The sequence below is a fragment of the Fusarium oxysporum genome, chromosome 15, assembly GCF_000149955.1.
Source record: "Fusarium oxysporum f. sp. lycopersici 4287 chromosome 15, whole genome shotgun sequence".
Lineage (NCBI taxonomy): Eukaryota > Fungi > Ascomycota > Sordariomycetes > Hypocreales > Nectriaceae > Fusarium > Fusarium oxysporum.
The window spans coordinates 2,065,851-2,093,843 of record NC_031000.1 but is presented as its reverse complement, the minus strand read 5'-3'; the positions used below and the strand labels follow the sequence as shown (position 1 = coordinate 2,093,843).

At 49.8% G+C, this 27,993-nt stretch overlaps 10 protein-coding genes across 11 annotated transcripts; 4 read left to right on the top strand and 6 right to left on the bottom strand.

Annotated features, from left to right (window-relative positions):
- Positions 1–74: 74 nt before the first annotated feature.
- On the top strand, positions 75–2,525 carry FOXG_15562 (uncharacterized protein). The gene is made up of 5 exons (XM_018395659.1): positions 75–369; positions 419–593; positions 656–1,741; positions 1,795–2,269; positions 2,325–2,525. The coding sequence occupies exons 1-5, from the start codon at positions 326–328 to the stop codon at positions 2,432–2,434; spliced, it is 1,890 nt and encodes a 629-aa protein (XP_018255865.1). The 5' UTR covers positions 75–325; the 3' UTR covers positions 2,435–2,525.
- A 228-nt stretch (positions 2,526–2,753) lies between these two features.
- On the bottom strand, positions 2,754–3,366 carry FOXG_22057 (uncharacterized protein; the record flags this gene model as incomplete). The annotated part of the gene is made up of 2 exons (XM_018402439.1): positions 2,754–3,069; positions 3,251–3,366. The coding sequence occupies 2 exons, from the start codon at positions 3,364–3,366 to the stop codon at positions 2,754–2,756; spliced, it is 432 nt and encodes a 143-aa protein (XP_018255864.1).
- A 3,100-nt stretch (positions 3,367–6,466) lies between these two features.
- Positions 6,467–8,081, top strand: FOXG_15560 (uncharacterized protein). 2 transcript variants are annotated; one of them, XM_018395658.1, is made up of 5 exons: positions 6,467–6,508; positions 6,570–6,804; positions 6,889–7,281; positions 7,338–7,505; positions 7,584–8,081. In XM_018395658.1, the coding sequence occupies exons 3-5, from the start codon at positions 7,015–7,017 to the stop codon at positions 7,671–7,673; spliced, it is 525 nt and encodes a 174-aa protein (XP_018255863.1). In that variant the 5' UTR covers positions 6,467–6,508; positions 6,570–6,804; positions 6,889–7,014; the 3' UTR covers positions 7,674–8,081. The 2 variants fall into 2 exon arrangements, with proteins under 2 accessions (XP_018255863.1, XP_018255862.1); XM_018395657.1 differs by having other exon boundaries at positions 6,570–7,281.
- Positions 8,082–12,847: 4,766 nt separating this feature from the next.
- FOXG_22056 (uncharacterized protein) lies at positions 12,848–13,336 on the bottom strand (the record flags this gene model as incomplete). The annotated part of the gene is made up of 1 exon (XM_018402438.1): positions 12,848–13,336. The coding sequence occupies one exon, from the start codon at positions 13,334–13,336 to the stop codon at positions 12,848–12,850; it is 489 nt and encodes a 162-aa protein (XP_018255861.1).
- A 2,271-nt stretch (positions 13,337–15,607) lies between these two features.
- On the bottom strand, positions 15,608–18,283 carry FOXG_15559 (uncharacterized protein; the record flags this gene model as incomplete). The annotated part of the gene is made up of 1 exon (XM_018395656.1): positions 15,608–18,283. Exon 1 carries the CDS (start codon positions 18,203–18,205, stop codon positions 15,608–15,610), a length of 2,598 nt encoding a protein of 865 aa, XP_018255860.1. The 5' UTR covers positions 18,206–18,283.
- A 573-nt stretch (positions 18,284–18,856) lies between these two features.
- On the top strand, positions 18,857–19,556 carry FOXG_22055 (uncharacterized protein; the record flags this gene model as incomplete). Its single annotated transcript, XM_018402437.1, has 2 exons — positions 18,857–19,052; positions 19,108–19,556. 2 exons carry the CDS (start codon positions 18,857–18,859, stop codon positions 19,554–19,556), a joined length of 645 nt encoding a protein of 214 aa, XP_018255859.1.
- A 421-nt stretch (positions 19,557–19,977) lies between these two features.
- FOXG_22054 (uncharacterized protein) lies at positions 19,978–20,699 on the bottom strand (the record flags this gene model as incomplete). The annotated part of the gene is made up of 1 exon (XM_018402436.1): positions 19,978–20,699. Exon 1 carries the CDS (start codon positions 20,617–20,619, stop codon positions 19,978–19,980), a length of 642 nt encoding a protein of 213 aa, XP_018255858.1. The 5' UTR covers positions 20,620–20,699.
- A 2,062-nt stretch (positions 20,700–22,761) lies between these two features.
- On the bottom strand, positions 22,762–24,182 carry FOXG_15558 (uncharacterized protein; the record flags this gene model as incomplete). Its single annotated transcript, XM_018395655.1, has 2 exons — positions 22,762–23,390; positions 23,444–24,182. The coding sequence occupies 2 exons, from the start codon at positions 24,180–24,182 to the stop codon at positions 22,762–22,764; spliced, it is 1,368 nt and encodes a 455-aa protein (XP_018255857.1).
- A 1,245-nt stretch (positions 24,183–25,427) lies between these two features.
- FOXG_15557 (uncharacterized protein) lies at positions 25,428–25,869 on the top strand. The gene is made up of 2 exons (XM_018395654.1): positions 25,428–25,749; positions 25,803–25,869. The coding sequence occupies exons 1-2, from the start codon at positions 25,594–25,596 to the stop codon at positions 25,866–25,868; spliced, it is 222 nt and encodes a 73-aa protein (XP_018255856.1). The 5' UTR covers positions 25,428–25,593; the 3' UTR covers position 25,869.
- A 444-nt stretch (positions 25,870–26,313) lies between these two features.
- Positions 26,314–26,673, bottom strand: FOXG_15556 (uncharacterized protein; the record flags this gene model as incomplete). The annotated part of the gene is made up of 2 exons (XM_018395653.1): positions 26,314–26,493; positions 26,548–26,673. 2 exons carry the CDS (start codon positions 26,671–26,673, stop codon positions 26,314–26,316), a joined length of 306 nt encoding a protein of 101 aa, XP_018255855.1.
- Between the last annotated feature and the right edge of the window lie 1,320 nt (positions 26,674–27,993).

Sequence of the window (27,993 nt, the reverse complement as noted above, 5' to 3'; positions counted from 1 at the left end):
CGTCCAATTACATAGTGCGGACATCCCGGCTTAACGACAGCCACATCTGTTGATCATCACAAGTGAATGGTCATATTGCAATGACGAAGAGGATATCTTCAGCGAGAGAGAAATTCTGGCAGACAATTGGTTTGGGAGAACAGATTAAACGTCCCTTGTTGCTCTGCTCTTGTTCATTAGATATCTTTTATAAATATCAGCATGTTCCTCGTCTATTTCTTTCGTTCTCAGACCAAACCCAAGTCATACATTGAGGATTTACTTAAACGCTCATCACCACTCTATGCTTTTAACACAACTCTGATCGCAGCCACTCTATTGCAAGATGCCCCATCATCGAAAGGCCAAGCACTCAGGATGCCACTCTCAGTACGACTGACGATTTCCTTACGGTGGATTTGATGCTTACTTGCAAAAGGACTATCCTTACCCCGCCTGAGCCATATGTAGAGGCTGTCACTTTCCAGTGCACTCTTCCCACTGAGGAACCTGCAATCAAGCGCATCACAAGGCCACTCCCATTTGCCGATAACATCAGCGAGAACTTAGCTTGGGCGTCTGCTTTCATTGACCGCGCTGCCCACCTCAACGAGGCAAGTTTCTCTACAGCTTTCCCAACTACCATTCTCAAGATTAACCAATATCCTTCGAGTAGAACTATGAGCTTCTCAGGCAGCGACTTCATGCCGCCATAGATACCATTGGCAACGATGCTATCGAAATGACGCTTCTCCGCCAGCAACTTCATTCTCAGATTCACAGCATTGAACAGCTTGAGTCCAAGGTGGCTGGCCAAGAGAAGGCCAAGAAGGAACTTGGGCAACTCCTGGCCAAAAACCGAGAGATGGCTCTCAAGGCAGAGAAAGAGCTTGCCAACAAGCTTCGAAAGACTGAAAAGGCTCTTCGTCAGTCTAAGACAACCGAAAGTCGTCTCAAGAGCAAGCTTGACAAGACTATTCTTGAGGCTTATGAGAGGGAGCAGCGTGAGGCTGAGCATGGCAGAGAGGACCATGAATCCATCGACTCAGCTCATGATGCACTGGAGAGGGCACTTCAGGAGAAGGCTGCTATTCAGGCTGAGCTAGACGATGCCACTCAGCAGCTCACATCCACCCGACATGAGCTCAGCGTCGCACAGAAAGCTATGGAGACCTGCAAGAACAACTGCCAAGCTAAGGAAGCACAGATCGCTGCCCTGACTGAGCAACTCGCAGCTGCCAACAGGACTAACGCCGAGTTGTCTACCACTCTTGATAGCACCAAGGCAGACCTGGCCTCCAAGGAGCGAGATGCAGCACGTCTCACTGAGTCTCTTGACCAGGCAAACAGTAATCTTGAAGCTGCCAACCAGGCCATCGCTCAAAAGGATAGTGCCATTGCTACCCTTGAGGTTGGTCTGGCTGGTGCTCAAGCTGAACGAGACCAGAAGATTCAGTTGCTCCAGGAGCTTCAGGAGTCTACTGAAGCTACCCAGAAGGCTCTCCAGGATAAGATTGATCAGCTGAGTGCTCACGATCTCGAGGACCACCAGCGCCTTGAGGCGGCGAACGAGGCTAAGCGTATCTGTGATGAGTCTGTTCGAGACCTGCAAAGTAAGGTTGATGCTGCCACTGCTCATGATGCTGAAGTGCAGGCACGCCTTCAGGCTGAGGAAGAGGCCAAGCGAGTTGCTGAAGCTGAACTTGAACGAGTCAAGCTTCAACTTGAAGAGGCTAATAAGCCCAAGCTGCCAAACAAAGTGGTGAGTCCTCCTGCATATGAACTCGATACAAGTCGTCGCTGACAATGTTGCAGGCTCTCAGAAACCCCATCCCTATTGTGGGTAGTCTCGGAGGTGCTGCGGACAACTATGACGACATTGTATACCCAATTGTCAGCTCATTCCCTGTTACCATTTTTGGCTACTCCTCCACCAATGTCTACGTATCTATCAACGGTCTCCTGAGCCTTGACAAAGGCAACACAATTTATTCCTACCAGCCTCTGCCCTACCGAAGCAGCGACATGCCTCCTTATACGCTTTTCCCCTTCTGGTGTGACCTGTACATCTACAAGGACACCCCTCAAGGCATTTACTACGAGATTACCGGCGAGGCTCCATCACGCTCGCTTTGTATTGAGTGGTATGTTTCACGCTACCGAGACAGAGACCAGTACTATCACTTCATGGTGATTCTCGAAGAAGCACGACCCAACTATGTTACGTACAAGTATTTTGAAGCTCTTGACAAGGGTACTAAGTGTACCATTGGTGCTCAAGGCCCCAACAGTGAGTAAATTTGGTTGTGCAAGAATTGGGATGCAGTACTAATGACTTTGAATAGGTGTTCAGCAATGGTCTTACAACGAAGCCAAGGCTCTGCCTGGAGTTCAAGTTACCATTGATACCAACTCTGGATCGGTCACTCAGAGCACTTTCCCAATCACTAACTGATTCATGGATGTGTCAAAAATATCTTGTTCACTCTAACATCAGTGTTCTCTGGCTGTATTTATATGTAGGGCTAATTGAAAATGTACTCTCGTTCATTCTTCTGGTAGTACCGTAGTAGTGAGCAGGGCTTGCCGCTGTAATTATAAATGTAACCTTGTAACTATCGTATCGCATTCTGGCTGTTTATGATTAAGATGTGTTATTTGCGGATAAGCTCCGCAGCGAAAATCAGTCTTCTCAACGGTAGTTAGCCATTGACATATGATTGTCGAAATGGATACTTGGTAGAGCTGAGAGTTCAGGGTTATTGCGTTCTTTGTCAGACACAGACTACGTCTGGTAAATGATGTAACACTTGCATCGAAGTAAAGTCCATGACCTTGACGATTCGACCTTGGCGGTGTCGCTGCCACTTGTGGAGCATCTCGTTCACCAGCGATCTATGGTCACCGTTAGGACGGATCAGGCAAATATCGCGGATCCGTCCGAGGACGTAAGAAAGTGTTTCAGCGTCTTCGAATGCCATGGCAGCTCCTTGGCCGCCAGTCGGTGGGATAGCATGCGCTGCATCACCAATAACTATTACTCGACCAGCGGTAGACTTCAAGTCGTTGAGTGTCGTGACTGAAAAGAACCTGCCCAGATTAGTTAGTCAATGATCGAGCTAACAGACTTGAGTGGGATACTTACGGCCAGCTCGTTAAGGTATTCTGTGGAGTTTTGTTACAAAGCTCTTGGACTAGATTAGGCCATTGTGAATTGTGACATGTAAAGCGCCCTGTCATCATTCGGTGAAGCTCAGACTTGTTCTGTTACAGTTGTGACCATTCCTCCCGACTGCGATCTTTCGCTTCGAGAGTGGCAAAGTACTCTACTTCTTTGCCATCAAAGCTGGACGGCATAATAGCGAACGAGCCGTTGGAACCGAACATCATGCAAGGGAGAGGAGGGTGTGAAGGTCCTTACATCGACGAAAGCTCTGTCTCCATTACCGAGCCCATGATTCCAATCAGGCCACTGAATTCTGGCTCAACCACTTCAATGTGATTTCTCACCTTGGAGTGGATAACATCACATCCAACCACAAACTCGGAAGTAACTGTGTCTCCGTCTTCGAACGAGACAGTTACATTCTTATCGGTTTCCTCATCTACACTCCAATACCCGACATGTCGGGACTTCCATCACCCCAAATCGTAATGCAAATTTCCTTTCGGCATAGAGTAAGGTTACTCGTGACAAAATTGGTTTCGGTTCTTAGATGTTCAATGTATTCATTGAAGTCGCCTAATGACAGCAACCTTGTGCAGTTCAGCGCTCCGAACAATTCAATTCAATTCAATTCGAGGGTCAGATTGAATTGAATTGAGGTGTCATACATTTGAATTGAATTGAATTGAGTTGAATTGAGTTGTATAAGCCTTATTGAATTCTATTCAATTTAAATCGTAGGTAAGCCAAACAATGTCCCGATAGTGGCACCGTCGACCTGCAGTCAAAGCTCTGCCTCAAGAGTCAAGACCCACGCTTCCCCAACCAGTACTTTAAACAAATGAGATCCTCGATTGTTTGATCTTTCATACTCTGTCTCTGCGTTGATATTATTAGTTTCGACTGGCTGAATAGCCTTTCGCATTCGCATGAAGTAGCCGGTACTGACAGTATATCGAATGCCATTATTGCTGGCTTAGGTAATGAATCCTGGTGCAAGCGCCACCATTCTAGAGGGTCATCCACCGGCAGCAATGGCAGAGATAAGTACTCTGTTAGTTCGTCCTTTGGTGCGATGTCCTCTGGTTTATCGTGAAGTCTTCATCAGCGAGATAGCTTGAGCGACTATGACTAGCTTGTTGGATCAGTAGCTCCTGAGTGCGCATAAGGCTCCAAGGAGGTCACGACGAGGGGTTGCAACCAATTAAAATGCGTCAAATTAAAGGTACATGATTCCTCGCCTATATTAGGTGGTGATAGAAGTCCCAACAATTCCGGTTGTTACAAATTGCTACATCACAGATTCGGCAGCCGTACCAAGTCTGCTTACGCAGCTTCCTCTTCCTCTTCTTCTTCTCATTGCCGCTAACCTCCGTAAGTGGGCTCCATTCCGGAGCTTTTGCCCTCATCTCCCCCTGCCGACACCCCTTACAAGCTAGGCAGCTTGATTTGACATTGCGGTTAACGTGACTGATCTCACGATTGATGTGTTCCCTCTGTAATTCGGGCTCTCGTAGATCACGCTCGTCTCCTGCTCGGTAACGCTGCCTTGCCTGACTGTCATGACCGTAGGCGTTGAATAATTCGTTGTAAATACACTCTCGCCACTCCCTTTGATTCGTATATCTCTTCCAATTTGGCTGCGGTCCGTGAAGTTGAGTAATATAGCTGTTAACGAGGGCCACGTCGAGGAGGAAAGTCCATGCAAGTGCCTGCCACGCTCCACGGCGTAGGGGATGATCGTACTTATAATATGACCTCAATTGGTCACCACGGTCAACGTGATTCATTTGGTCGTTATACTTAGCAGCCACTATCGGCATGTTAATCATCTTGATAGCTTCGTCACCGAAAAAGCGGCGTATTGGCTTGGCCTCTGACTTTTTTGACGACGGCTTCTTCCTCTGCCGTAGGACACGCTCATCGTCAGCACCGGTGAACACAGTGGTCAAAAATAACACAAGCTTGTTGTCTTTCCAAGCGATTTGATTGACCTAGGGATACAGCACGAAGACAAATTAGTATGGATTTCTCACTGAAAAGTGTCTAAAGTCAGTACCTGGTTATCAGGGGTCGGTATCGTCTTGACCGTATTATATTCGTACATTTTCTTGACCTTGCCGTCATCTTTCCTATCCTGTACTAATTCCTGATGGATGCCGCTGTTCGTACGAGCCGTGCCTGTGGCCCCGAGGCCGCGGTTGCGGAGGTTGCGGAAGAGGGGAGACGACGAGAAGAGGTTATCCATAAATATGTGATATGTCGCTTTTGGCAGTATATTTGTGAGGGCAATGACGATGGCCTGAGTCGAATTCGGTGCGAAAGGCTCGTCTTTTGTATCGGGGGCTTCGACTGTGACTTTTCTTCGCTTGCTTGGCCGACCTGGCGATAATGACTTCTGCGTTGAAATTTCAACGCCAACGGCACCGTGTGGTTTCTCCTTGACATGCCAAATCCACCGAATAAAGAAGCCGTATTGGGCGATTACCCATATCTTGAAGCCCACGGGGTCAGGCTTGCCTTTGATAACCGTTGTATCATCGCTTTTGCCTGTATAGCGGATCATGCACTCATCGACGGCAAGGTGAGACCCGGGCCGGAATATCTGCATAGATACGGCTTGTATGTGGTCAGACCACTCTTCAACGCATTGAAATACCTTCGGAACAGGTGCGGTTTCGTCATATTTGGTGTGGTCAAAGGGACGAAGGTGCCTGTGGATGAGCTGAAACTTGTTGTATGAGATGAACTTGATAAATGAGTGCGCAGGGCGTTGAACACCGGGCTTGGGGGGGTTCCAATAGCTTCGTATCGTCTTTTCCTTATGCACACCTATATAGATTAGCACACCAATCATCGTCAACACCTCTGAGACCGTTATTCCTTCCCATTGGTGCAGATATGAGGTCGTCCCCATCGGGTTCTTCTAGCTGTCAACGACGCCGTTTTCTTTGAGCCACGTGATCCACGAATTGGTGTAAGAAACCCATTTTTCAACGAGTGATATAGGTAGGAAAAGCTGGAATAGTTGCAGAGGCGTTGGAGGCAGTGGGCTGACGCGAAAGTTGCGTGTTTCTACGTGGAAAGGCTTGAAGTTAGTGCCTCGGTCATTTTCCACCGGAAGATCAACGGCCCGGGTGGGGTCCCCTTGCCACAAGCAACGATTATGCTCTTCCCTGATAAAGCTGTTATCATCATAGGGGTTGATGGCCTGTATCTCTTCTAGAATTGGAGGGGAATTCATTGATGGTATCAAAATGAATTGATGGTGTTTTGGCGGGGAATTAGCAGGAATTACTTCCGAGATTAAACTTTTTGTACCCTGCTTGTACTCCCGGGATGACCGGGATCATGTGGGGCAAGGTACGCCTTGGAGCCTTATGCGCACTCAGGAGATGAGTCTCAACTGATGCTAAGGATGCAGCGTCGTCTTCTTGCACGGGCTGCGAGGGGACAGAGAGAAAACTTGGACCCAAGATGGAGTCCTCTGGCCCAAAGATCTGCTTCCGCAGGACATCCCAGAAAGTCGGATCTTCCTCTTTGGCTACGACACCGGCATCACTCACCGCGATCAATCGAGCGTCACGAAGACGGAAATCCATAGCGATGCCGAGGACCTTTGCGCGAAACTAGCAGCAGAGCGTTCTAGCACGGGGACAGTCAGTCATCCCAAATGCCAGATCTCTAGCCCTCTAGCGCCACTATCTTATTACTGGCTGCTGGCTGCTGACTGCAGAGAGCAGGAAGATCGTCCCATCACCTTCATCGCCCACAGCCTCGGTGGGCTCGTCGCCGCGCAGGTCCTAGTCCACGGCGATCAGGGAACGGAAGATTCTCGCAAAAAGTCCATCACTAAGAATCTTCGTGGAATGATATTCTTAGGGACACCATTCAAAGGTTCCTCAGCCGCGAAGCCGGCCGATATTGCTCGGAGGATCCTCGAATTCTTCGGCATCGACACTCAGGAACACACCTTGAAGCTCCTTGGTGTAGACTCTGAGCGCCTGGATGAGCTAACAAGGGCATTCCCTAACGTCTTAAACAAACGCAGGACATCCAAAGACCCGAAAGATAAAATTGAGGCGTTTTTCTTCTACGAGACCCTCAAAACGGGCTGGGGCAGGGGATTAATCCAGGTATAGCACTCTTCCTCCTCATTGCCAGTTCAACAGAATTCAAGGAAGAAATATAGATCGTCGAAGTCGATTCGGCTCAACTTCCAGGCTGTGGAGACGCTGCTCCGATTCATGCCGATCACGTTAGGATATGTAAGTTCAAGACGGCCAAGGACGAAGGCTACAGCGTCGTCGTTGCGGCCATTAGAAAGGTCATGTTGCCTCCAGATGCACTTTCCTCCCAGGTGAGAAATAATCCTCCCCCCAGACTTCAGTCCGTACACCAAGGCTTGTATCGCATTGCTCACACCTTGCTTTTTTAGCCAGGGACCCACATCATCAATGTACTGGGGAAGGCTGTGAATGTTGCCAACAAGAACATTAATATTGAGAGCCAAGTAAACAGCCTATAACTACAAACCCTCTAAAGATGGACGCGCCCAATGCCGTCAGGGAGTGCGTAAGTCGCAGGGGTTGTCGTGAGGGATGAGCGCCAAAGATTATGTACTTCTGCCCATGGACGACTTTCATCTTGCTAATGACCCGGAGAGTCAAGTTGAATGACACATTTAATACTAGGGGGTCTACATCTCTATGGATTTATTCACTTTCGATGAAAGTGGACGTTTCGCATTGTCATTGGCTGATAATCCTTGTATCAACCCCGCATTCCACTTTCAAATGCTAGTTCTATATCATGGATCAGGGCAGTCACCAAATCCGTCGCGGACCTTTTGGGAAGAGCGCCAGCCTGTTGTGGGTGAAGGATGTTGTAGTGAACGGCTGCCCACGCCAGGCGGCGTGCAATCAGCCTTTCCAGCCCCTTGCCGAGGCAAGAGAGCAGAGAGATAGGTCGCCAAGCCCGAGGCGATGTTAGATCACGCCGTCCGGGTTTGGCGATCATGACCACTTCGGCCTCCTTGAATGGTTTCGGATGATGGCCTATGGAGAGGCATCCTTCGAACAGGCGGCGGACGTGCGTCCCGATGATATGCCAGACAGCTTTGAGGAGGTCGACCGTGATATTATCTGACCCGGGAGATGTGTTGCCAGTGTTGAGGGTCGCATACTGCACCTCATCTAGAGAGATTTCGGGTGAAAATGGGATCGACCTAGGAGGACAGACTGATGTCCAGGGGTTCACAATGTCGTCATCTGAAGTTCTGCGCTCTAGTGTAGCTCGTCGAAGTGCATTCGCCTTGTCCATCTGAGTTTCGTATACGATGTCGTCGACCTGTAGGGGTGGCGGCTGGAAAGGCCCTGGGGACTTCAGCCACCGGACAGCTTTGTAAACGGCGCCACTGCTGGAGAAGCTATCGATAAGATTTCGCCAGTACTGCCTTTTTGCCCGGCGAACCACGCGATGGAGATCTCTCTTAGCCATCTGAACATCTTGGTTGAAGCCGCGGGGATAGATTCTCCTGATCGCCCGGAATGCGGCCGCTGCACCAGCACACTCCTCGGTCCACCAATGAACAGAACGTGCGCTCTTCCGTGTGGGCCGGCCAGCCGCCTTTGCTGCCGATGTCAGTAGATTCACGAGTGCAAAAGCAAGCTCATCCAATTCCGCTGGTGTCGAGTCCGCTTGAGGGACTTCTGTGGCTCCGAACTCGACGATCTCGACGAATCGTTTGAGCTCTTCCTCCGTTGTCACCCTAACCTTGCCCTGTTGAAGCGGAGCTGGCCTGACGTCGGGGAGAGTTAAACTGAGTGTGAAGTGGTCAAAGCTAGTTGCGAGATGGTCCTCGACGGTAGCTTCAGCAAGAGGCATGTTGGTAAATGCAAGGTCGATCGTGTTGCTGTGCGGGTTTGTCGGGACATCTGGAGTGTTGAGGAGGTCAAGGTCATTGTCTGATGCCCAGCCTGCAATCTCTTGGCCGCGGTTCGTAGCTTGGCCTGCCTGCCAACTACGATGTCTGGCATTGAAATCGCCAGCAACGAGGCATCGTTGTGGGACAGGCCATCGGAGCAGTGTGTTCAGGGCGTCTTTCTCGTTGTTCTGGCGATAGAAGTTGACTACAGTCATGCCGTTGATCGTGAGCCAAAGGACATCTGTTGTTTATATTGCGCAGTAGTGCTGGGTGAAAGTGTTTTATGAAACTTGGTTATTCATTATTGAGATGAGAGTTCCTCTCGGGTTTATATCTCTAGTTGATTTCATCTAGGACTTTGAACTTTAAATCTAGGACTTTCAGACTAACAGTCTGAATCCTGAAGATAAGGGGGATCCCCGGATTTTCCAACAACATCGCGAGTCTGAAAGGGCGGGATCTGGTCAGCCAAGAGCCTTGGGTCTCGTCGGACATATGTCATGACCCTAGGGCGAGTGTCGTTGCTGTTCCACATGTCGACTGGCGTGAATGTGTCGTACGCCGGGTGAGTCTTGGTTAGAGAGCGGGTCTCTGTATGAGCCGTCCACGGCTCTTGCAAGAGCACGATATCATATCGTTCCGAGTCGGCCAGCGCCAGAGCGCAGTCGTGGGCCGGAGGGATCTTGCCGACGTTGGCCTAGAAGATCCTGAGCGGCTTCCTGTCGTTCTTTCGTGTTTGGGAATATCTATTCCTGGCCATGAGAGCGATTAATGAGAACTATTCGACGCTTTCGCGGTGAGCCTGGCCTGGGCTGTTCGGGCTCTTCCTCTGCTTCATAGCCGGCATGAGGGGTTGTGGCCACCATGATGCACGAAGGAGCTCCTGATACAGCTGGGCTGGGAGCACGAACGTTCGGCTGTTCTTGTGATGTGATATCCTCGCTTTGACGCTCAGCCATGCTCTGCTGGGTTTCCTGATGCGATTCCAGATGTGGTTCTCGATGTCCTTGTCGGTATGTCTCCGCACCCACTGTCCGGACATGTTTTCGTTGCTCTTTAGTAAGTCGGCGGAGCACGCCGTGTACTGTCTTTGGCCGAGCTGGGCACCTACGAAAGTTAGCCTGGTGGGGGGCTAAGCAGTTGATGCACTGTTCTCGTGCTATGCAATCGTCTACAAGGTGGCCAGCCTTACTACAGCATCGACAGACTGGCTGTCTGTGACAGTTGCGGGTAAAGTAGTAGCCCCAGCACGTATCACACTGTCTAGGTCGGTCGGTTTTATCCATGAGTCTGGCTGCGCTGCTGCTGAAAAGCGACCAGCATCTCTTTGTAGGCTTCAGAAAGGACACGAGTAGAGTCTTGGTCAAGGGATTATCCGAGAATTGTCGCGCAGGGCGTACGTCAACGGGCTTGAGCCCAGTCTGGATTTCTATCTCATCGCTGACAACGCTGTCACTATCCACCTCATTGCCGTGGAAGTCGGTCAGTCTTGTGGGGAAGTCTGAGACCACATAGGTGAACCATTCCTTGTTCGTTTCTACTGCTGTAGCTCCCAGTTCAGCGGCCCACTCAGCCTGCTTTTCTACTAGAAAGTCGTGTGTGCAGAGTCTGCAGCCAGGACGGCCCATCCAGACCGGACCTGGAACACCTGTCGAATCTTCTCCGAGACGGCGCCGAGTTTTTCCTGGGTTAGGGTCCGGATCGCATAGCTACTGTGGGCCCTGGCCGGAGCCTCGGCTTCTAGACGGATGAAGACACGGAGGTCTTGCCGTGGTGGGGCGATGGTCGACTGTTGCCTTTGGCGATGAGGTGGATCTGTTTGGCGGCGTCGATGTTGTTGTTGTCCGTGGGTTAGACGGTCGTGGTCAGTGGGAGGCGTGGCAGCGGCCACGCTGCTGTAGGTAGGCTTGGGGGTCGCGGGTCCGGAGCAGGAGAGCTCTCGTTTCCAGGAGTCGAGGAAACTATCGGCGAATTGCTGAGCGAAACGTCGCTGCGGTCCGGTGGCGAATTGCTAGGCCGCTTCTTCAAACTTGGCACAGAAGGCCTGGAAAACCATCAGCTTGGTGTTGTACTCTTCCACGCGTTCTCGCGCGAGATCATTGGCTGATTCGATGATAGAGATTGGTCCTTGTTCAAAAATCGATGAGGGGCTGGCACGCTCAGCTCCTTCCGTAGCTGCAGCGGTGGTGGCGGGGTTGAGTGGTGAAGATGGTGTCTGGGCCATCCGAACGGGTCCAGGTGAAACACCAATGGTGCCGTTCACGGCTGCCGGACTGTTCTGCAAGAGGGCTGCACGGGCTCCTCGGTTCAGATTGGGATGTTTGCTGTGCACTTGTTAAGGATCTAGGTGTAGATAGGGCCACTTTCTTAACACTTGTATGCCAAGAAAGTGTGATAACAAAGGAAGGGATTCGCTCACCAGACCCTGAAGCCCAGCAGGTTCCGGGTAAGCTGCAAGGACGCGCCCGACAGCCTGGCAGATTCAAGCTTTCATCATATATCATGTATCAAATATATCAAATGTCATTTCAAATCCAGAGGTTTGGATTTGTTTGATTTGAAATAAGATTTTGGCATAGCTAGTCACCAAGTATATAGATCACATTCATTAGCACTTTCATAGCCATTAGCTCACCAGCTATCAATAAAACTTCTTTACGACAATAAGCCTCACAAGCATTACTTGTGTATCAAGAGACGTGACACGTCGCTACGCTCAGTCTCTGCCCTACAAATGTACAAACATAAACCTAGTACGGACTAGTTTACCTGTTTGGAAACCATCCCGCCATAGAACACCCCACTTCTCACATTGATACCAGATTTTATAAGTAGTCCATTAAATTCAAATTAGCTCTAAAATAGTTAGGAATACAAAACAATATATTTAACTGTTATATGTTTTAAAACTACTTGTGTAAAGGTTACAGCTATTTTCATTTCCATAGTTCTACTATAAAATGTATATACAAGTATTCGCTTTCGTTCGACCAGTGTGGGATCTTTTAGCCAGGAAGATGGATCTAGTACGCCACGACAGCAAGGAGTTCTTTTTCTTAGACCCTAGCGACAGAATGAAGCATCTATCATCCGAGCAAGCTTTGAGTATCTTGAGAAGTAGGACCCGAGACCTTATCACGTCATGGACATTGTCGCTGTACCGACAAGCCGCTTTAACAATCGCTAAGAGGTACCTGACAAAACTAGTGGAGAAAACGAATTACTATTATCCTTCTAGCGCGGCTGATCTAATGCGCATGTTTGCGGCGGGAGCTGGTCATCATCCTTGCATGCTGCTGACCACGTATGCTATCGATCGAGCTCTTCCGGAAAGACTCCAACCGGAGCTCTTGGAAATGTATCGCCACTTATCGAACATTTGGCAGGAATGGAGTCGGTGTTAATACGAAGAATGTTGCCTTTATCTGTAAGAAAAATCTACCAGTGTAAACGCCACTGCGGCTAACAAGACCTGCAACAAAAGGTTAGCAGAACCTGGGAAGCCCATTCTGTGAACTGAATCCACTTGTACTGCTCTGATGTTGGGCTGACTTCACGCTGCACCTGGTCTTGCGTATGCTGAGCTGGGGTCGCGGCTAGATGAGCAGCCTGGGTGAACTTCTCTTCTATTAGCGTTTCCAGCGGGAGGGAAGATTGTAAATATGTCGATGAAGCTCCAGCATCCAGTTCGCCGGACCCGTCCGCTGTTGAGGCTGGCGCGTGCGAAATCTCTGATAATATGGGCTCCGGCACCGATATAGACTCCAACTCCGGCGCTAGAACCGGAAGTAACGTCTATTACTCGACGATTTGAAAAGTGCCTGGCAAGCAACTGGTGCGCGTGCGACTCCTTCTTTCTGCCAGGCGTCGATAGTGCCGTTCTTGTAACGCTGACCACGGCGGTGGGATTGGCGTCTATGGACCAGACAAAGGTGCTCTGGCATATGCGTTTCAGAGCGGCATATATACGGTCGCTTCTGATCCTCGCAGCAGAGGCACAGGATGCTATCAAGATGAAGGAGGAGGTGGCGGATTGCTGGGCCTTGCGAGCTGGGCTGTAGGTCCCGGACAACGTTGCGGTCGCAAATGGGTGATAGGTTCCGGAAGGACTCCTCATACTTCTTAAGCTGCTGTTTCGAAAGGGCGACCTCCTTGTGGAACATGCGGACGTGGCTCCGAATGGAAGTTGCGAATACAGATTTGCATGACTTGCATATAAGTATGCGAAGGGCGGAGTGAAAGTAGATGAGATCGAGCGAGTCCATCGTATCCTCCCTAGGCAGCAGTCGTTTAGCTTACACTTGGAAGTGCGTGATGTGTACATACACACGAATGGGAATTGAAGTTTGGAGTCAGAATCTTTCCAACGTTGGCCCACAGCCCATCGCGCGACGCGGGTACGCGTAATTTAGAGTTTTGTTTCCTACATGTAGTATAGTAACCTATTTACCAGACTTTAGCCATTGTTCTCGTTTTCGTAAGTCGTCTCTAGCTGGCTGTATTAATTTTAGGATTCTTGATTGGGTAAAAAAGAATCATCCCCGCAAGCGATAAACTCTAGACATCGATTGGGTAGACTGCGAAGAGAATACAGGAATAGGTTTTAATCGTATCCGTTGGGTACTGTAAACAACGACGTAGTTCGTCCTGACTGTGGAGAATATTCGGGATCTGTTTTATCTTCTCTACCAGCTCCTGTCGACGCTCTGACTGTATATCGCGATGTCGTGTTCTCAAATGCGTAGCAACCTCATCGGCTACAGAGGCGAACGCACAAACCTGGCATACGAGAAGACGGTATGTGGAGAGAAGAACGTAGGGATAAATTGCACTGCATGGTTCAGATTGCAAGTTTGAAGCTGTCATAGTGACTCGGTGACTAGTAGTAAGATCTGAATAATGATAGTGCTTTGATCAACAACGAGACTGTCTAGTAGTATGATATTACCCCCCTATAGCACTTTTCGCGAAAGGACGTGTCGCGTTCTGTGGCAAACCCCTGACAAACCCCTGTTCTGATCAGCACTACTACTCCTGTATATAGGACAGTGTTAAATCAACTCTACACCCTGGCAATAATCAACTCTACTAGGTTTAAAGTGGGTCAATAAAATCAACTCTACTAGAGTTGATTTGGGACTGTAGTACTAGGGGCCGGCAATGACTCTCACCTCCTCGTGGTGCCGGCTGGGAACCTGGGAATGCCCTTTGCCCGCGGGGCATTCGCAGAGCTAAGAAGAGTCATCACCAACCAGCACTTGTCCGCTGGTTTGGGCGGTGGTGGCGCGATAGGGCTCACGAGCCCTACCCCCCACAAGCAACAAGGGAAAACTTTAAAAACCACCCGAGACACGACCGCGAAATCGAGCCTACAAACGATGAACATATGGGTCATGGAAGAGGACACCCTTGGGGTGCTTCTGGGCTGCTCTGTTGTAAGGACACCAAGACGCGCCGAATAAGCGACAGGAAGCGTGAATGGTCACAGCGAAAACGAACGAGAAGGAACGGCATTCTTGAACTTGCACAGAGAACGACAAGGCACCTTGGTTAGTAGGAGGGACGACACTGCGTTGCTCGGCTGTTCTGGGTACAGAAAGGATGCAAGTGGATAAACTCCTGCGAGACACGGTCGGCCTCGCAAGACAGATCTTGCGAGGTAGCGCGAAACAGAATTGACAATCTGCGGGGCGCGGCATATAATGGAAGCGACGGAAGGCTGGGCGGGCGGGCTGCAGTTACGACACTTTCTATATGGCCCGAGAGGACGGACGCGCGTGTCGGTCTACCGAGAGGACAGGAGCCTAAAGATGGCCATCGAGGATGGGACTTTGGGTTGGCTGTGGAGGTGGGCTTAAGGAGCAAACTGGTATTGACTTGCGAACCGGCAGTGCCCCGCGCAAAGAGCGGAACAGGATCCAAGGGGATGCAAGGTAGAGGGTCTATGTAGGTAGACGCGCTGCGCCTCTACTAGTTATTTTCTCTGAAAATACAAATCAATACTTGAATTAGAGCAGCCCCAACAGATGAATGTCCATGCGGACAGGCAAAGGAAACGGTAGAGCACTTTCTCTTTCGATGCGTAAAATGGACAGCACAGCGCAAGGAGATGATGGCCCAATGTGTAGAAGAAAAGCGTGGCAATCTATCCTTTCACCTGGGAGGCAAGGCAATGTCGGATGGACAGAAATGGGCACCGAATATGGAAGCGGTGCGAGCCACGATCAGATTTGCGATCGCTACAGGTCGCCTAGAGCAGACATGACAACACTATTCACCTACAAATTGCTTAAACACATCTACTAACAACAGGTACCCCTCGTACAACCAATAGCAGACACTGCTTCAGCCGCCGAAGATAGGAAACTGAACACTTGGAGGAATTGGGCTTCAAGTTGATTTGCTACCACTAACCAATACGGGGATCTAGAAGGAGAACAATGAAGAGACAGAGAAGAACAAGGCGGGAAACATAGGGGCTCTGCGAGATCAAGACATTAATTGGCGAAATGTATGTATTTTTAGTTTTTAGAGCCCTATGGGCGATGCCTACCGGGCGTAATAGATCTGTCTGTCTGTCTGTCTGTAGTACTAGGCTCGAATCTATACCGGAACATATACCAAGAGCATTCGCTGATGTATGGATATTGTTCCCGAGCCAGCATATCGACAAAGGGGCGAATATACACAAGGTACTTGTAGACAAGGTGGCCTACTTGGATAGGAAGAAAGCGGGCAACGACAAACTCCCTGTTTGTTGATCGCTTTGCCTTGTGGCTCCGAGTCAGGTAGATCACAAATCCATTGTAAACATAGAGGCCGCGCTCCGCTGTCCCACAATTGCGCAGCAAAATGTGAAGGAGGTCAGGACCACGAGGCTGGCCACCGCCTGTCATCATCAACAGACCAGCCAGGACTTCACGCAGAGCCTCTTCTTTCTTCCAATACGCAAATACTGCCTTCCGGTCCCAACTACCCTTCCTTGAGAGTGGATTCGATAGGCTGGTACACGCCTTAAGGGAAAGCTTCAGATAGGCCTCAACTAAGCCATTCCGTGGATGGGTCACAAAGGAGAAACCGTGAGTTGTATTCGTCAGGTCGTCCTTGATAGATGTTAGATCCAGAGACGGCTGCCAGTCGTACATCAGCTCTGCGCATAGCCGGCCAGCTTCTCCAAGCAGAGCCTGTGGAAACTGTCGGAAGCTGCCCATGCTGATAGTAACCAAATCACCGTGGGATACAGACTGGCCGTCATCGCTCCATCCCAGGAGGAACGGAGGCGTCTCCGAGCATGAAATAGCCTTGCCATAGGCCAAGAGGGAGAAAAGCTCCTCGAATGGAGATTGTGAGCCGAGCACTGTGTACTTCTGGCGAACGTTTTGGAGCCGTGCAACTTGACCCGTTCGGGGTCGCTGCGTGATTCCAAGGAATAGGTATGCTCTTGCAGGGAGGGCATATTCGAGGAACAGGAGGCGTTGAGTGTAGATGAGTGCAGCGAGGTTTGATGTGTATGACCTCGCTGGGAGGAAACCAGTCGAATCAGTCGTAAAACCAAGGATTCCACTGAAGTACACTAGCAAGGTTGAAGCTGGTCGCCCATCCACCACTTCCTCCGTGCTGAATGCCATTATAAGCCCAAACAGCCGCTCAAGCATTTCGGCCAAGTCTGTATTTTCTTCGCTCGCGTTAGCTGTTATATTGGCCCCGTCTCGCTCCTCCGCTTCCTCCTCCTCATCACTATCATATCCGTAATCCTCATCCCCATTTTCAGATTCGCCGCTTTCTGAGACACTGTCCATATCGTCAGAATCTTCGGTCACGGACTCTTCGCTGTTCTCTGCTCTTTCATCCCAGCTCGCTTGATACTCAGCCACGCTATGCGCCCTGGCCGATTGCCAGAAACTCAAGGTTGTAGCGCCATGCTGATCCCAAATACAGTGATTCCATACGGCTGTAATCGCTTTGAGCTGTGATCTCTTAAACCGGATACCAGCTCGGCGCCGACAAACGTTAGTAGGTAAGCAAAAAGCGCGGAATATCATAGCTATGAAGCGCTTAAGAAGCCGGATATACTTCGTTCTGCTAGCCACCTTGCCGACAAAGGTAAAGGGCTTAGCATAGCATCCATGAGGCCGTACGCTACGTAGCCAGCAGAGAAGGCTTCTGCTTGTTGTCTGGGCTGTTTGCTCGCAGCGATCCATAACCACATCCACAGCCACTAAAATTGCAGCAATCTTCCGCTCATTATCCGCAGAGCTGATCAAAACTTCATCTAATACAGTATGTGTAGTACCACTTCTGGCTCTACCTAACACAAGGCCCCTGCATGATGATGAAGCAGAGGGCATAATGGTCAAATTTCGCAGTAAGTCGCGGTCGAAGCTCTTATATGTCTCCTCCCAGCCAGTCCGCTCTAGCCAGGGCCGAAGGTCTGTAAATGTTGATGTAAGAATTTTTGAACTGGTCTCGGTCTCTGACCCTGCATCCCTACCCACAGCCGCCTGACCTGCGCTTGAGCCTTGCTGCAGGCGTCGCTCGCGCTCAAATACACCTTGGAGGTGAATGTATATATCTTTTCCCCCGATAGGGCGTGTCGTAATCCCGCGATACTCGACAATCCAGTATCGTCCCCCTGGGGGACTTTTGGTCCACGCTTGCAGGAACGCAGGTTCGTACATGGCATTTCTTCGAACTCCCAAACGAAGCCTTTCCACTTCATGCTTCGAGGCTATATGTCGAGAGATTCTTTGAGAGCTGCCCGTACGTTCGATGCAGAACTTGCACGTATATCCATGAACAAGATTCAGGTTCGGATCATAGGATGAACCATCTTCTCTGATGGGGGCGTCAGATGGATCTCTTAGTTTTCGAATGCGAGCTTCCAAAATATTCATGACCTGGCGGCGCTCGGTAGCAGCCACATTGTGCTTCCTTCGGAGATGCTCGCTGACTTGAGTCGGACTAGGCGCGAGGGCAAAACGGCATGTGTCATGACAGCAAATAAGTACTTGAGCTTGAGGGTCGACAGATAGCCTGAACCGTGAGAACAATGCATCATCGGCCATTATGTTCTCTAGATCTGGTATTCCACTGGCACCGCTATTCAAGTAATAAAATGGCCAGGAGATTGTCATACTTACTGATTGCACGGATGGATACCAGGATGGGGTTTTTAAACCTGATAGAATGGTTAGAAAAGGGGTTAAGATGGCTGATTTCCCAAATGAGAGTCATTACAATAAAGTTTTCAGCCGCACCCTTTATGACCCAAAAGATGTTTCGTATTTGCGGCAACGGGGAACCAGCATCTACATCCTAGGAATTTTGTAAAGTCAACAGGGTGCACGGGCCAAGTAATCTTGTATTGCAACCCAGGAGCAGCAGATGGAAAAAGAGGGGTGCACGGGCCACCAAAACTGGTATTGGATGTCAATACCAGTGGTAATTGGTACAGTAGGCTTTACGCAAGGTGGAAGAACAGCGGAAGCTGCTCCTAAAAAAACACCTGCCCATTTGCACCGGTGCATTCTCCAGATCTCACGGCCTCCTTTGCGCCCATACTCTCAAGGCCCTAAAGAACAAAATCAGCCCCTTCGCCTGGAGCATTTTCACACACATTGGCACCTCAATCGCCATGGTGTCCACCGGTTACTACTGGAGCCTCGGCATCGACCCGATCGGATAGCCGCCGGTTCTAGTACTAGTAGACCACAATCAAGTGCCCAGAGAGAGCCAAGTGCATTCGAGGCAGTTCAGGCAACAGCACGGCCAAAGGCACAACCTAAATGCAACAGATGCCACCAGATAGGTCATACAATGACTTCAAAGACATGCCCTCAACGATACGAGGAGCTTTTGAAGCCACCAGCACCGTCGGCGCAGGCAAGACCATTGCCGACGACATCTTCATCAGCACCATCCTTGCACGCAGGAGAAGCTCCAAGATCAACGCCTTCAGGATCATCAGAGCAGGCAGAGTCAGTAATAGATAGTGCCAGTTGCATTATCGTCAGTCTCGACGGCGCGGACAATATAGTGCCGGCAGCATCATCAGCAGCACCACCGGCACAGACAAGGATAGTGCCGACATCAAGGTATGATGATTCTCGGGCTATCTATCAGAGATATGTTGCTGCTCGAGATGCTTGGTACAAGGTGCAGCCTCATGGCAGTATTAAAACTAACCAGCAGTATCGGAGGGCGCTAGGTCTACCTCTGCGGTACGACAAAACAAGCTATCAATGGTGTCTCGATTGGAAGCAGATGGGTAAGCGCTGCGATACTGCAAACGGCTCTAGAGATTGGACTAAAGAGGAGATGATGGCCTATCTAGATTGGAGCAAAGCAGAAGATGACCATGTCGAGGCTCAGGTAGCTGCGGAGATGGAACTCAGCCCTTTTTCCAGTAGAAGAGGTATGCATGATATTTGGGAGGCGGCAGCGGCAGATAGTGAGGCCCAGCAGGCCATTCATTCCGGTAGATAACCAAGAATTCATAACCAGTTGAAATCATAGTATTCTCAAAAGTAAAAACTGCATCACAGCGCAATTTCGACAGGACAAATTGAGGGCTGACATAATCCGCACGCCTACGCGTTCAAGAGTGGAGGCGCGCCTAGGCGTGTCCCTATGGTGCCCCGATTTTCCAACACGTGTTACGTAATCAAATCTCGATGTTTGGCGCCCGCTACAGAGGCGCCCGGGCGCGCTTTTAGACCCCGCGCGCCCGGACGCGCAAATTATGTCAGCATTCAACCGAGGCAACAACACAACGGCAGAGATCAGGGGCTGCCGCTACTTATTAGCGCAGCCACCGGCCCTATGAAATCCATTCTCACGGGCGTAATAAATACTGATATCAGCGCGTAGCGTTCAGACTTCAGGATCTAGAACGATAGAATTCAAGCTACTTAGCTGAATACAAACCCTGCTGCTCTTTACCATCTTTCTCCGCCGCCTCCCAGATCTCCCGCATGCCTCTTCTACCAGCAGAAAAAGGATTGCTTTCCATCTCCGCAGCTACCTGAGCCTCAACCCGATCATCTTCTGCCTTGCTCCAATCCAGGTAGGCCATCATCTCCTCCTTGCTCCAATCTCTAGAGCCTGTTGGCATAGTACAGCGCTGGCCCATCTGCTTCCAGTCAAGGCACCACTGGTAGCTTGCTTTATCGTATCGCAGAGGTAGACCCTGCGCCTTCCGATATTCTTGATTGGTTTTAACACTTCCACGGGGTTGGGCCTTATACCAAGCATCTCGAGCCGCAACATATCTTTGGTAGATAGCCCGTGGGTCATCATATCTTAGTGTCGGCTGCGTCCCTGCCTGTATCGATGGTGCTGTTGGTGACAACGCCGGCGCTATGCTATCTATATCGCCGGCATTAACGATGATGCAGCTGGAACTATCTCCGTCTGGCCCTGCCTGCCCTGGCTCCGGCGATGATGCTAACGGCATGGCTTTTGCCTGCCTAGATGAACCTAGCAATGGTGCCGCTGACGGCTGTAAGATCTCCTCGTACCGCAGAGGGCATGCCTTTGAGGTCATCATATGACCTAATATGTGGCATTTGCTGCACTTAGGCTGCGCCCTCTGTCGTTTCGTTGCCTCAACTGCCTCAAATCCACTCGGCTCTCGCCTTGTGCTTGATATCGGTTGATTGCGCCTCTTGTTAAGCCGGCTCAAGGCTGCTCGGGGTTCCAGCACAGGCTGTGGCTGAGCTATATGTCGCTTCAAGTGCCAATGGGGATGAAAGTGTTCCAGTAATAAGACCTTATTTTCCTCCTCGAACTGTTTTAAGGTGTGAGCACATGGTAGTCCATGCGAGGATGTGAAGCTCTGGCTGCAGGGAGCTCGCAGTGCCGAAATTAACCGCTGTTGTTCTTGGACCTTGCGTAAAGCTTGATGTGAGATCCAGCCCCGTATAGCCTCAAATAGCACCCCGGAGATATCTAGCGGTATTCGTATCTGTTGAGACGCTCGTAAATGATTTAGTTCCCTTAATTGGTTAGTGATAGCAGGTTTCATCGCTTGCCAGGTATCAAAGAGGTCCAGAGTAGATGTCTTGACATGTGATTTTATCAGGGAATGAATTCCTTCCGCCCTGGGAATTTATCAGTATCTATCTTCTATGGTTGCATGATCCTGTAAGCAACCTGCCTTGAGGTAGCAGTGTTGCCAAAGTGCAAGTATTTATCTACCCATGCTTTGACGATCCTCTCCTTGTAAGGTTCAAGCCAGAATGTTTTAATATACCCAACAGCCTCTGTGTACTTCTCAGCGTATTTACGCTCGAAGCTGGCCAGGCGCTCTTGAAATATCGCTTCAGTCGGTGAGGCTACAATCGAGTGCCATGATGCATAGAATTCATCCCATGTCTTTTCTGGCTGGTCTCCGCCGCTCAGGATTAAGACAGGCCGGCAATGCTGTAAGACTGCCTTGTTGACGTGCCAGAGGCAAAGCAGCGCCTTGGAGAACGGGAACCAGGTTGCGGAAGCATTCATCGCCGCTGGCCACCGGTCTGTCAAGATGACAGAAGGAAGATCGTGCTCATAGAGAGATTTGAGATGTTGCAAGGCCCAAGAGTAGTCTTCTTCTGTCTCGCCAGAGAGAAAAGCAAAGGCGATGCAGAAAGAGCGCTGGCAAGAGTCAACTCCAACCATGTCAAGAAGTGGCATAGCGTGCTTATTCGTCTTGTAGGTGCAATCCAGTATCAAGACGTCGGGATTGTATTGTAGATATGCAACAGAGTCTGGATGGGCAAAGAAGATAGCCGTCAGACGATTATTGGAATCTAATCGGACTCGGCACCAGAAGCCCTCCCTGTTCAAGTGGTCGACCAGTGCCTGAATGCTGCTTTGACCTTCACATAAATTTCTTCTCGTTGCCGCAATTCGATTATAGATATCTTTCTGAGTCGCAAGGGTATCGGAATTATTATAAAGATAAGTTCTGATTTCACGAGGGGCAGCTCCAGAAGCCGTGAGGCTGGAGATAGCTTTGAAATCGTTTTCCTTAAGTTGGCGATGTGCTGGGTGGGCGGACGGGTCTTCGCTTGGTGGGTGATTGTGTAGCGCGTATTCCTGGCTCGGTCGGTGACTCAAGACCCATGAATTTCCCCCTAGAGATTGTTTGGCAAGTACTGAGAACTTACAACCAGTTCCTCGGCTACATGTGCGACGTGTTCGTTCGACAGATGCACTTGGCGGAGGCTTGTTCCGATCACACGCAAATACAACTTTCACTCGGCCGTTTGGAGTTTTGGAAGATTTTCCCGTCGTGAATGCATAACCTCTAGGCTTCGCCCAAGAGTTTATGGCTAGAAGAAGAGCCTCCCGAGAGTCGTATGTGCCCTCTGGCGGGAGCACATCATTAGGGAATGCTGCTTGAGCCATGGTGGCAGCCCCTGATCTCTGCCGTTGTGTTGTTGCCTCGGTTGAATGCTGACATAATTTGCGCGTCCGGGCGCGCGGGGTCTAAAAGCGCGCCCGGGCGCCTCTGTAGCGGGCGCCTCGATGTTTGAGTTGAATTGACATTGATCATCAATCCATTCAATATATTGAAGTACGTTGTGTGGTTCCCATCCTTGGTTCTCGAGCTGGCCGAGAAGCCATCCATCCCAGTTGCTCGCCGGCAAAACATTCAATTGACTTTGAAAGCTGGCCATGAGTTGTCTTTGCAATCTGAACTACTTTACAATCCAAAGGGCCAAGTCTCATGATACTCGAGAGGCGACTTAGGCTGATGGACCTCAAGTGTTCCAACATGCCGTGACTCGTCAAACCAGATAAAGCCATCAAACTGTTCCGGCAGGATAGCAGACGAATAATGCGACGCCTTCTCCGTAGCAGGCTTGTATAGCACGCCAATGAACCTCTCCAGACGGCGCTCACTCAGCGCCTTTCGCAACCGCGCATCACAATTTTTCTTGCGTAGATCCAAGACAAAGTTCTTAATACCCGTGGCATGCATCAGCTCCTCGTAGCTGTCCGGAAGTCCCGGTCGGATTCCCATAACTTGCATATCACCGTCCCAGCGCTTCGCAGCAGCAACGGTACCAGTGTTGGTACCGGTACCAATATTGAGAGCCTTTGCTCCGTACGTCTCCTTGCACAGCTGGCCAATATTGAGCTCGCCTCGGGACCAGCCCATGCTGGTGGCGCGGGCGTCGCCGATGTGACTGTTGTGAGCCCATACGATGGCCTTGGACTTGTCGCCGCGATGCTTGAGGATTCGAACAAGGGTCTGAAACATGTGGGTATCGCGAAGATTCCAGCTTTCGTGTCGACCGTGGTACATCTCCTTGTAGTAGTATTCGGCATCTAGTTATATGTTAGCAGCTGTTGTTAGAACAACCCATCTCAGAGGAGCGTACCCTTGACAACTCTCGCATTCTGTTCTCCGCTGTGAAACTCGATACCGTCTCCACGAGCCGCAGAGTACTCGATGCGCTTTTTGAGGAGATCCTGTAGCATATCCATTACGTCGTCTTCATAACCTTGAAAAGCCGTCGTCAACACCTCAAGTCCGTACTCATGGGGATCTTGAGCCCAGCTCATGAGGTTGCCGTATCGTTGCCGTGCCACGTCTGCCATGTCCTTGTCCACGGTAGCAAGATAGTCGACCACAGCCCTCATCGAGGTTCCCATAGAGTATAGGTCCAACCCGTAAAACCCCGTTGCCTCGCGGATCTCCCGACCCTTGTTGTAATCTCGTAGCCATTCCACAAAGTCGTGAACTTCCATGTTGCGCCACATCCACGTCGGAAATCGCAAGAAAGCTGGCTCTCTTCCTTCTTTGTTCGCCATCTGAAGAGTTTCAGCGGTTCCCTGACCTGGCCCTGGTCGACGCCTGGCGTATCGGTCAACATCTTCGGCGTCGGGCCAGTCAGCTTCAACAGCGACAATGTTGAAGCCATGGTTCACGATCATATACTTCGTGAGCTCAGCGCGGACTGAGTAGAACTCGGATGTGCCGTGGGAAGCATCGCCGATAAGAAGTACCTTGCAGTCACTAAAACTATCAAAGTATCTCGTTATCGTATCGCTATCTTCGGGTATGGATGTGAACGGCGTAACGTTGTCTCTTAAGAGCTCAACCGTGGACGGAGCCATTCTGGGTGATTTGGGTCGAATAGTCAGACGGTAGGCAAAAATTGGAGAAAATTCGGTCTGAAAAGAGTTCGTAGAGGTTTAGTGAAAGTCTTTGCCGCAGCTGGCAATCCTTATTTATGGGCAGAGGTATTAGCCACTTGGAGTATCATCAGTTCGCTTCTCAACACCCTCAGACATCATCTAGTGACGGAATGACATCATGAGCAGGCATGGATTGTGCTGCTAATACGTTGAAGGTATGTCCATCTTCACGAGAAACTTGTATTCAGTTGCGCAATCGTGTACACATTCAGAATCGACCCTGATGTCTAATGGGGGCCGACCGGAGGCGATGATCCTAATTCGATGTGGGCATTCAGGCTATCCAACATATAACGAAGGGTTTCGAGGAATTTGTCAATCTTTGCGCAGGTACAACTGCTCGTAAATTAGACTGGAGATTGTCTTAACTTCTACCTGTAGTAGAGTGGAGGTGGCAAGGGACCACAACTCAATAATGACGGTATTAGATTATACCTGCGACGTCAAAGCTGAGTCTGCGATTTACCAACCACAATGACGGTACCGACCCCGCAGAGTCGGGCACCATCATTCCCATCCTACTCAAGAATGTAGACCAGGAGTGCGCCGCATTTCCGCTTCTCCGCCAATCAATATCCCTGCACCACGGATCCACTTTTACCGCACAGAAATGCGCCGCGTTTCTGTTGAAACAATAGGCATGAGCTGGGGTGTCACGTGCAAGCAGGGGTCTTCTAAGATTGCGACCAACAACAGTGAAACAGTGCGTCATCAGACCACCCTCAGATGCCTGTGATGTTGCAATTTGTAAAGAGCAATATTGCCGGGGCTTCTATCACCACCTAATTTAGCATAGGAATTTGTACCTTTTATTTCGTGCATTTTAATTGGTCACACCCCCCTCACCGTGACCACAGTGGAGGTCCGCACGCACTCAGGAGATAGGGTTAACCAAATTGTCCTTCGCAAGCTTTTGATTCGTTCCGCCTGTCTAATGATACGTGTAGAAGCGGCACTTTCGATGACAGTCGTATATTTGACCTCATCCAGATGCAGTCGCTGTTTCAAACCTAACTAAGCTGTGGAATACGGTAGCAAAAGGCCCCTACTCCTGGGTTCGTACTGTAACGGACTTGGGATCCCTTCCAGTCCTAGCACACAAAATACTTAATACGAGGGAGATCGTTGCTGAAACCTTAAAGATTATTTAATTAACATGTGACCCTGACGTCAAGTTATTCAATCTATTAATGCTCTTCTGATGTCAGACTGCCCTGGTATCATATTCATCTTTAATAATAAAAAAGGGTCTCCGTAAGCTAAAAACTACTTTTCTCTTTAAAAACTTAGGAATTATCAAATTCTGTTCCACGTTCTCAAGTGAAACGAAATGGCCTCTAATATCGAGGACAAGAACGCAGAGCCAATAAACAAAGGCGATCACGTTTGGACGCGGATCCGTGGTGGTAGACACGAGGGAGACGTGGAGAGGATTGTGACAACTGCAAAGGACGCCGAAAAAGAAGAAGTTAAGAATCCTCCAAAGGTACGTTTTAATGGGTTCTTCGTATTGGAAGTGAACTGATGTGTTTGAATCAGGTACTCTTCGAGGATCAGCATGGTCACCGGGTTGCGCATAATCCAGGGACTCTGGAGCACAAATGAGACAGTTTAAGGAACAATATAGCTGCGTTAGCCGCTCACATGGAGTTGAGAGGGGGTTTTAGGTTCCCCGTAGGTACCGTCACGATGACAGGGCCTACGTGGGGCGAGGTACGCCTTGGAGGCTCACTAACTACCCATGGGATACAGTGACCAGTCATTGTTGACTCAGCTATGAGCTAAGGGGGTGCAGGAAGGCTTAGTATTTTATTCAGGAGCTTTGGCGTTAGTGTGACAGACCTTGCCATCAAAGACGCGATGCATTCACTCGCAATGGAAAAAACAATCTTGGCCATTTATAACCGAGTCTTTCGGTTTAACAACGTAGTACAGGTAAAACCTAAAATAATATTTCCAAGCCAGGATAGGCCCACAAGTTAAGCCTAATATACAAGATAAATCTGGACTTCTAAAATTTCCAGCCTCATTGCCAATCCTAAGCCATTATTTACTGCTTTCGGTGCAGGCCACCAGCGTCATCAGTGTTGTGGATGGCGTTAGGGACTGCACGCTCAACACTCTCAGGAAGCTTCTCCTGTAGCTTCTGAGGCACGATGGACGCCTTGCCTCCGTCCTTGGCGTGAGTTTTGTGAATAAACTGACCAGGCTCAGCGCCGGTGCGGTGGACCTGAAATAGATAATTAGCTGCAGGCTCCCAGGCATGTGATGATAGTTGTCATACAGAATCGGGAAGGTTCTCCTCTAGACCTTGGGGTGCCTTCTCTTGAGCCTTGGAGTGCCTAGTGGTGTGAGGAGGGCCGTGACCGCGCCTATTCTGCACAGTGGTCTGGGTATTCAAGTCGGACATGACGGTAGATGATTCAGTGGTAAGGGGAAGTGACATAATGTTTAACACGTAATTCAACACTCGTTATGATCTCGTTTGAAGACGTTGAACTATCTAGGTCTAGACGAGAGGAATTTGGACCCTTATTTCAATTCAGAACGGGATGCAATATGGACGTCATGATTCCACAGCGTCGGTCATGAATGCATAGTGAGACGATAATGACTCTATATTACACAGTACTGGCAATCTCCAATCAGCGACCGATGATCAGCTCAGAACCCCCTCGCCCCAGGACGCCATTGCTACGGAAATTGTGCGTCGACTTTTCACCCGATTGGTACTGCAAGACCACTTATCTCTTTGACCGGCACAAGACTGCAACGAGGTCACGACAGGGGTCTAGAGCCAATCAAAATTAGCGCAACTCAAGGTACATCCCCACACACCTAATTTTGCATGTGATAGAAGTACCAGCAGCTCGCTGTGTTACAAATAGCTACCTCACATACTTTACAGCCGTACCGGGTCTGTGACCGCCGCTGATTTCCTGATATCGGCTGTAGATAACCTCCTTTTTTGCTTCGTTTTTTGAAGGGTCGAGGCTGCCCTTGCCGGAAGCCTTTGCAAGCTAGGCAGTCGGAATTTTTGCCTCTATAGACATAATTAATATCTCTTTGTAGGTGAATTTGCCGTGCGTCAAGATCCTCGCTGTCTTCTTCCTTCCCTGTACGGCATCTCTTCCTTATGCCGCTATCGGTGCCGTACTTGTTGAAAATGGCGTTATAAATAGCCTCTTTCCAATCTCGAACCGTGCTATAGGGCTTCCAACGAGGCTGCCGGGCCTTCTTCTGCAAAATGAAGCTATTCGCAAGTGCAACGTCAAGAAGGAAAGACCAAAGCAACGCCTGCCAAGGACCGCGCCGGAAACGATGCTGATATGAGGTATAGGATCTTATCTGATCACCGCGATCCACGTGATTCATTTCATCGTTATACTGAGCGGCAACAGAAGGAATAGGGATTATCCTAGCCTGATCTCCGTTGAAGACCTCCTTTAGGCGTTGTGCCTCTGCCTTTGTGCCTCTTTTGGCGGGCAACTTCCTCTTTTTTGGTGTGCGGTTGAGAGGGGCTTCGCCGTGCACAGTTATAAGGAAGAGGACCACAGAGCTATCCTTCCAAGCGACTTAAAGGACCTAGAGGGAAGGGAAAGAGACAGATTAGTAAGGGAAATACAGGTAAATTTGTCTATACCTGTTTATCCTTTGTCGGGATCAAATACACCTTATTATACACCAAAGGCATACCATCAGGCTTCTTCCCGGTCTCTTTTATCTGCTT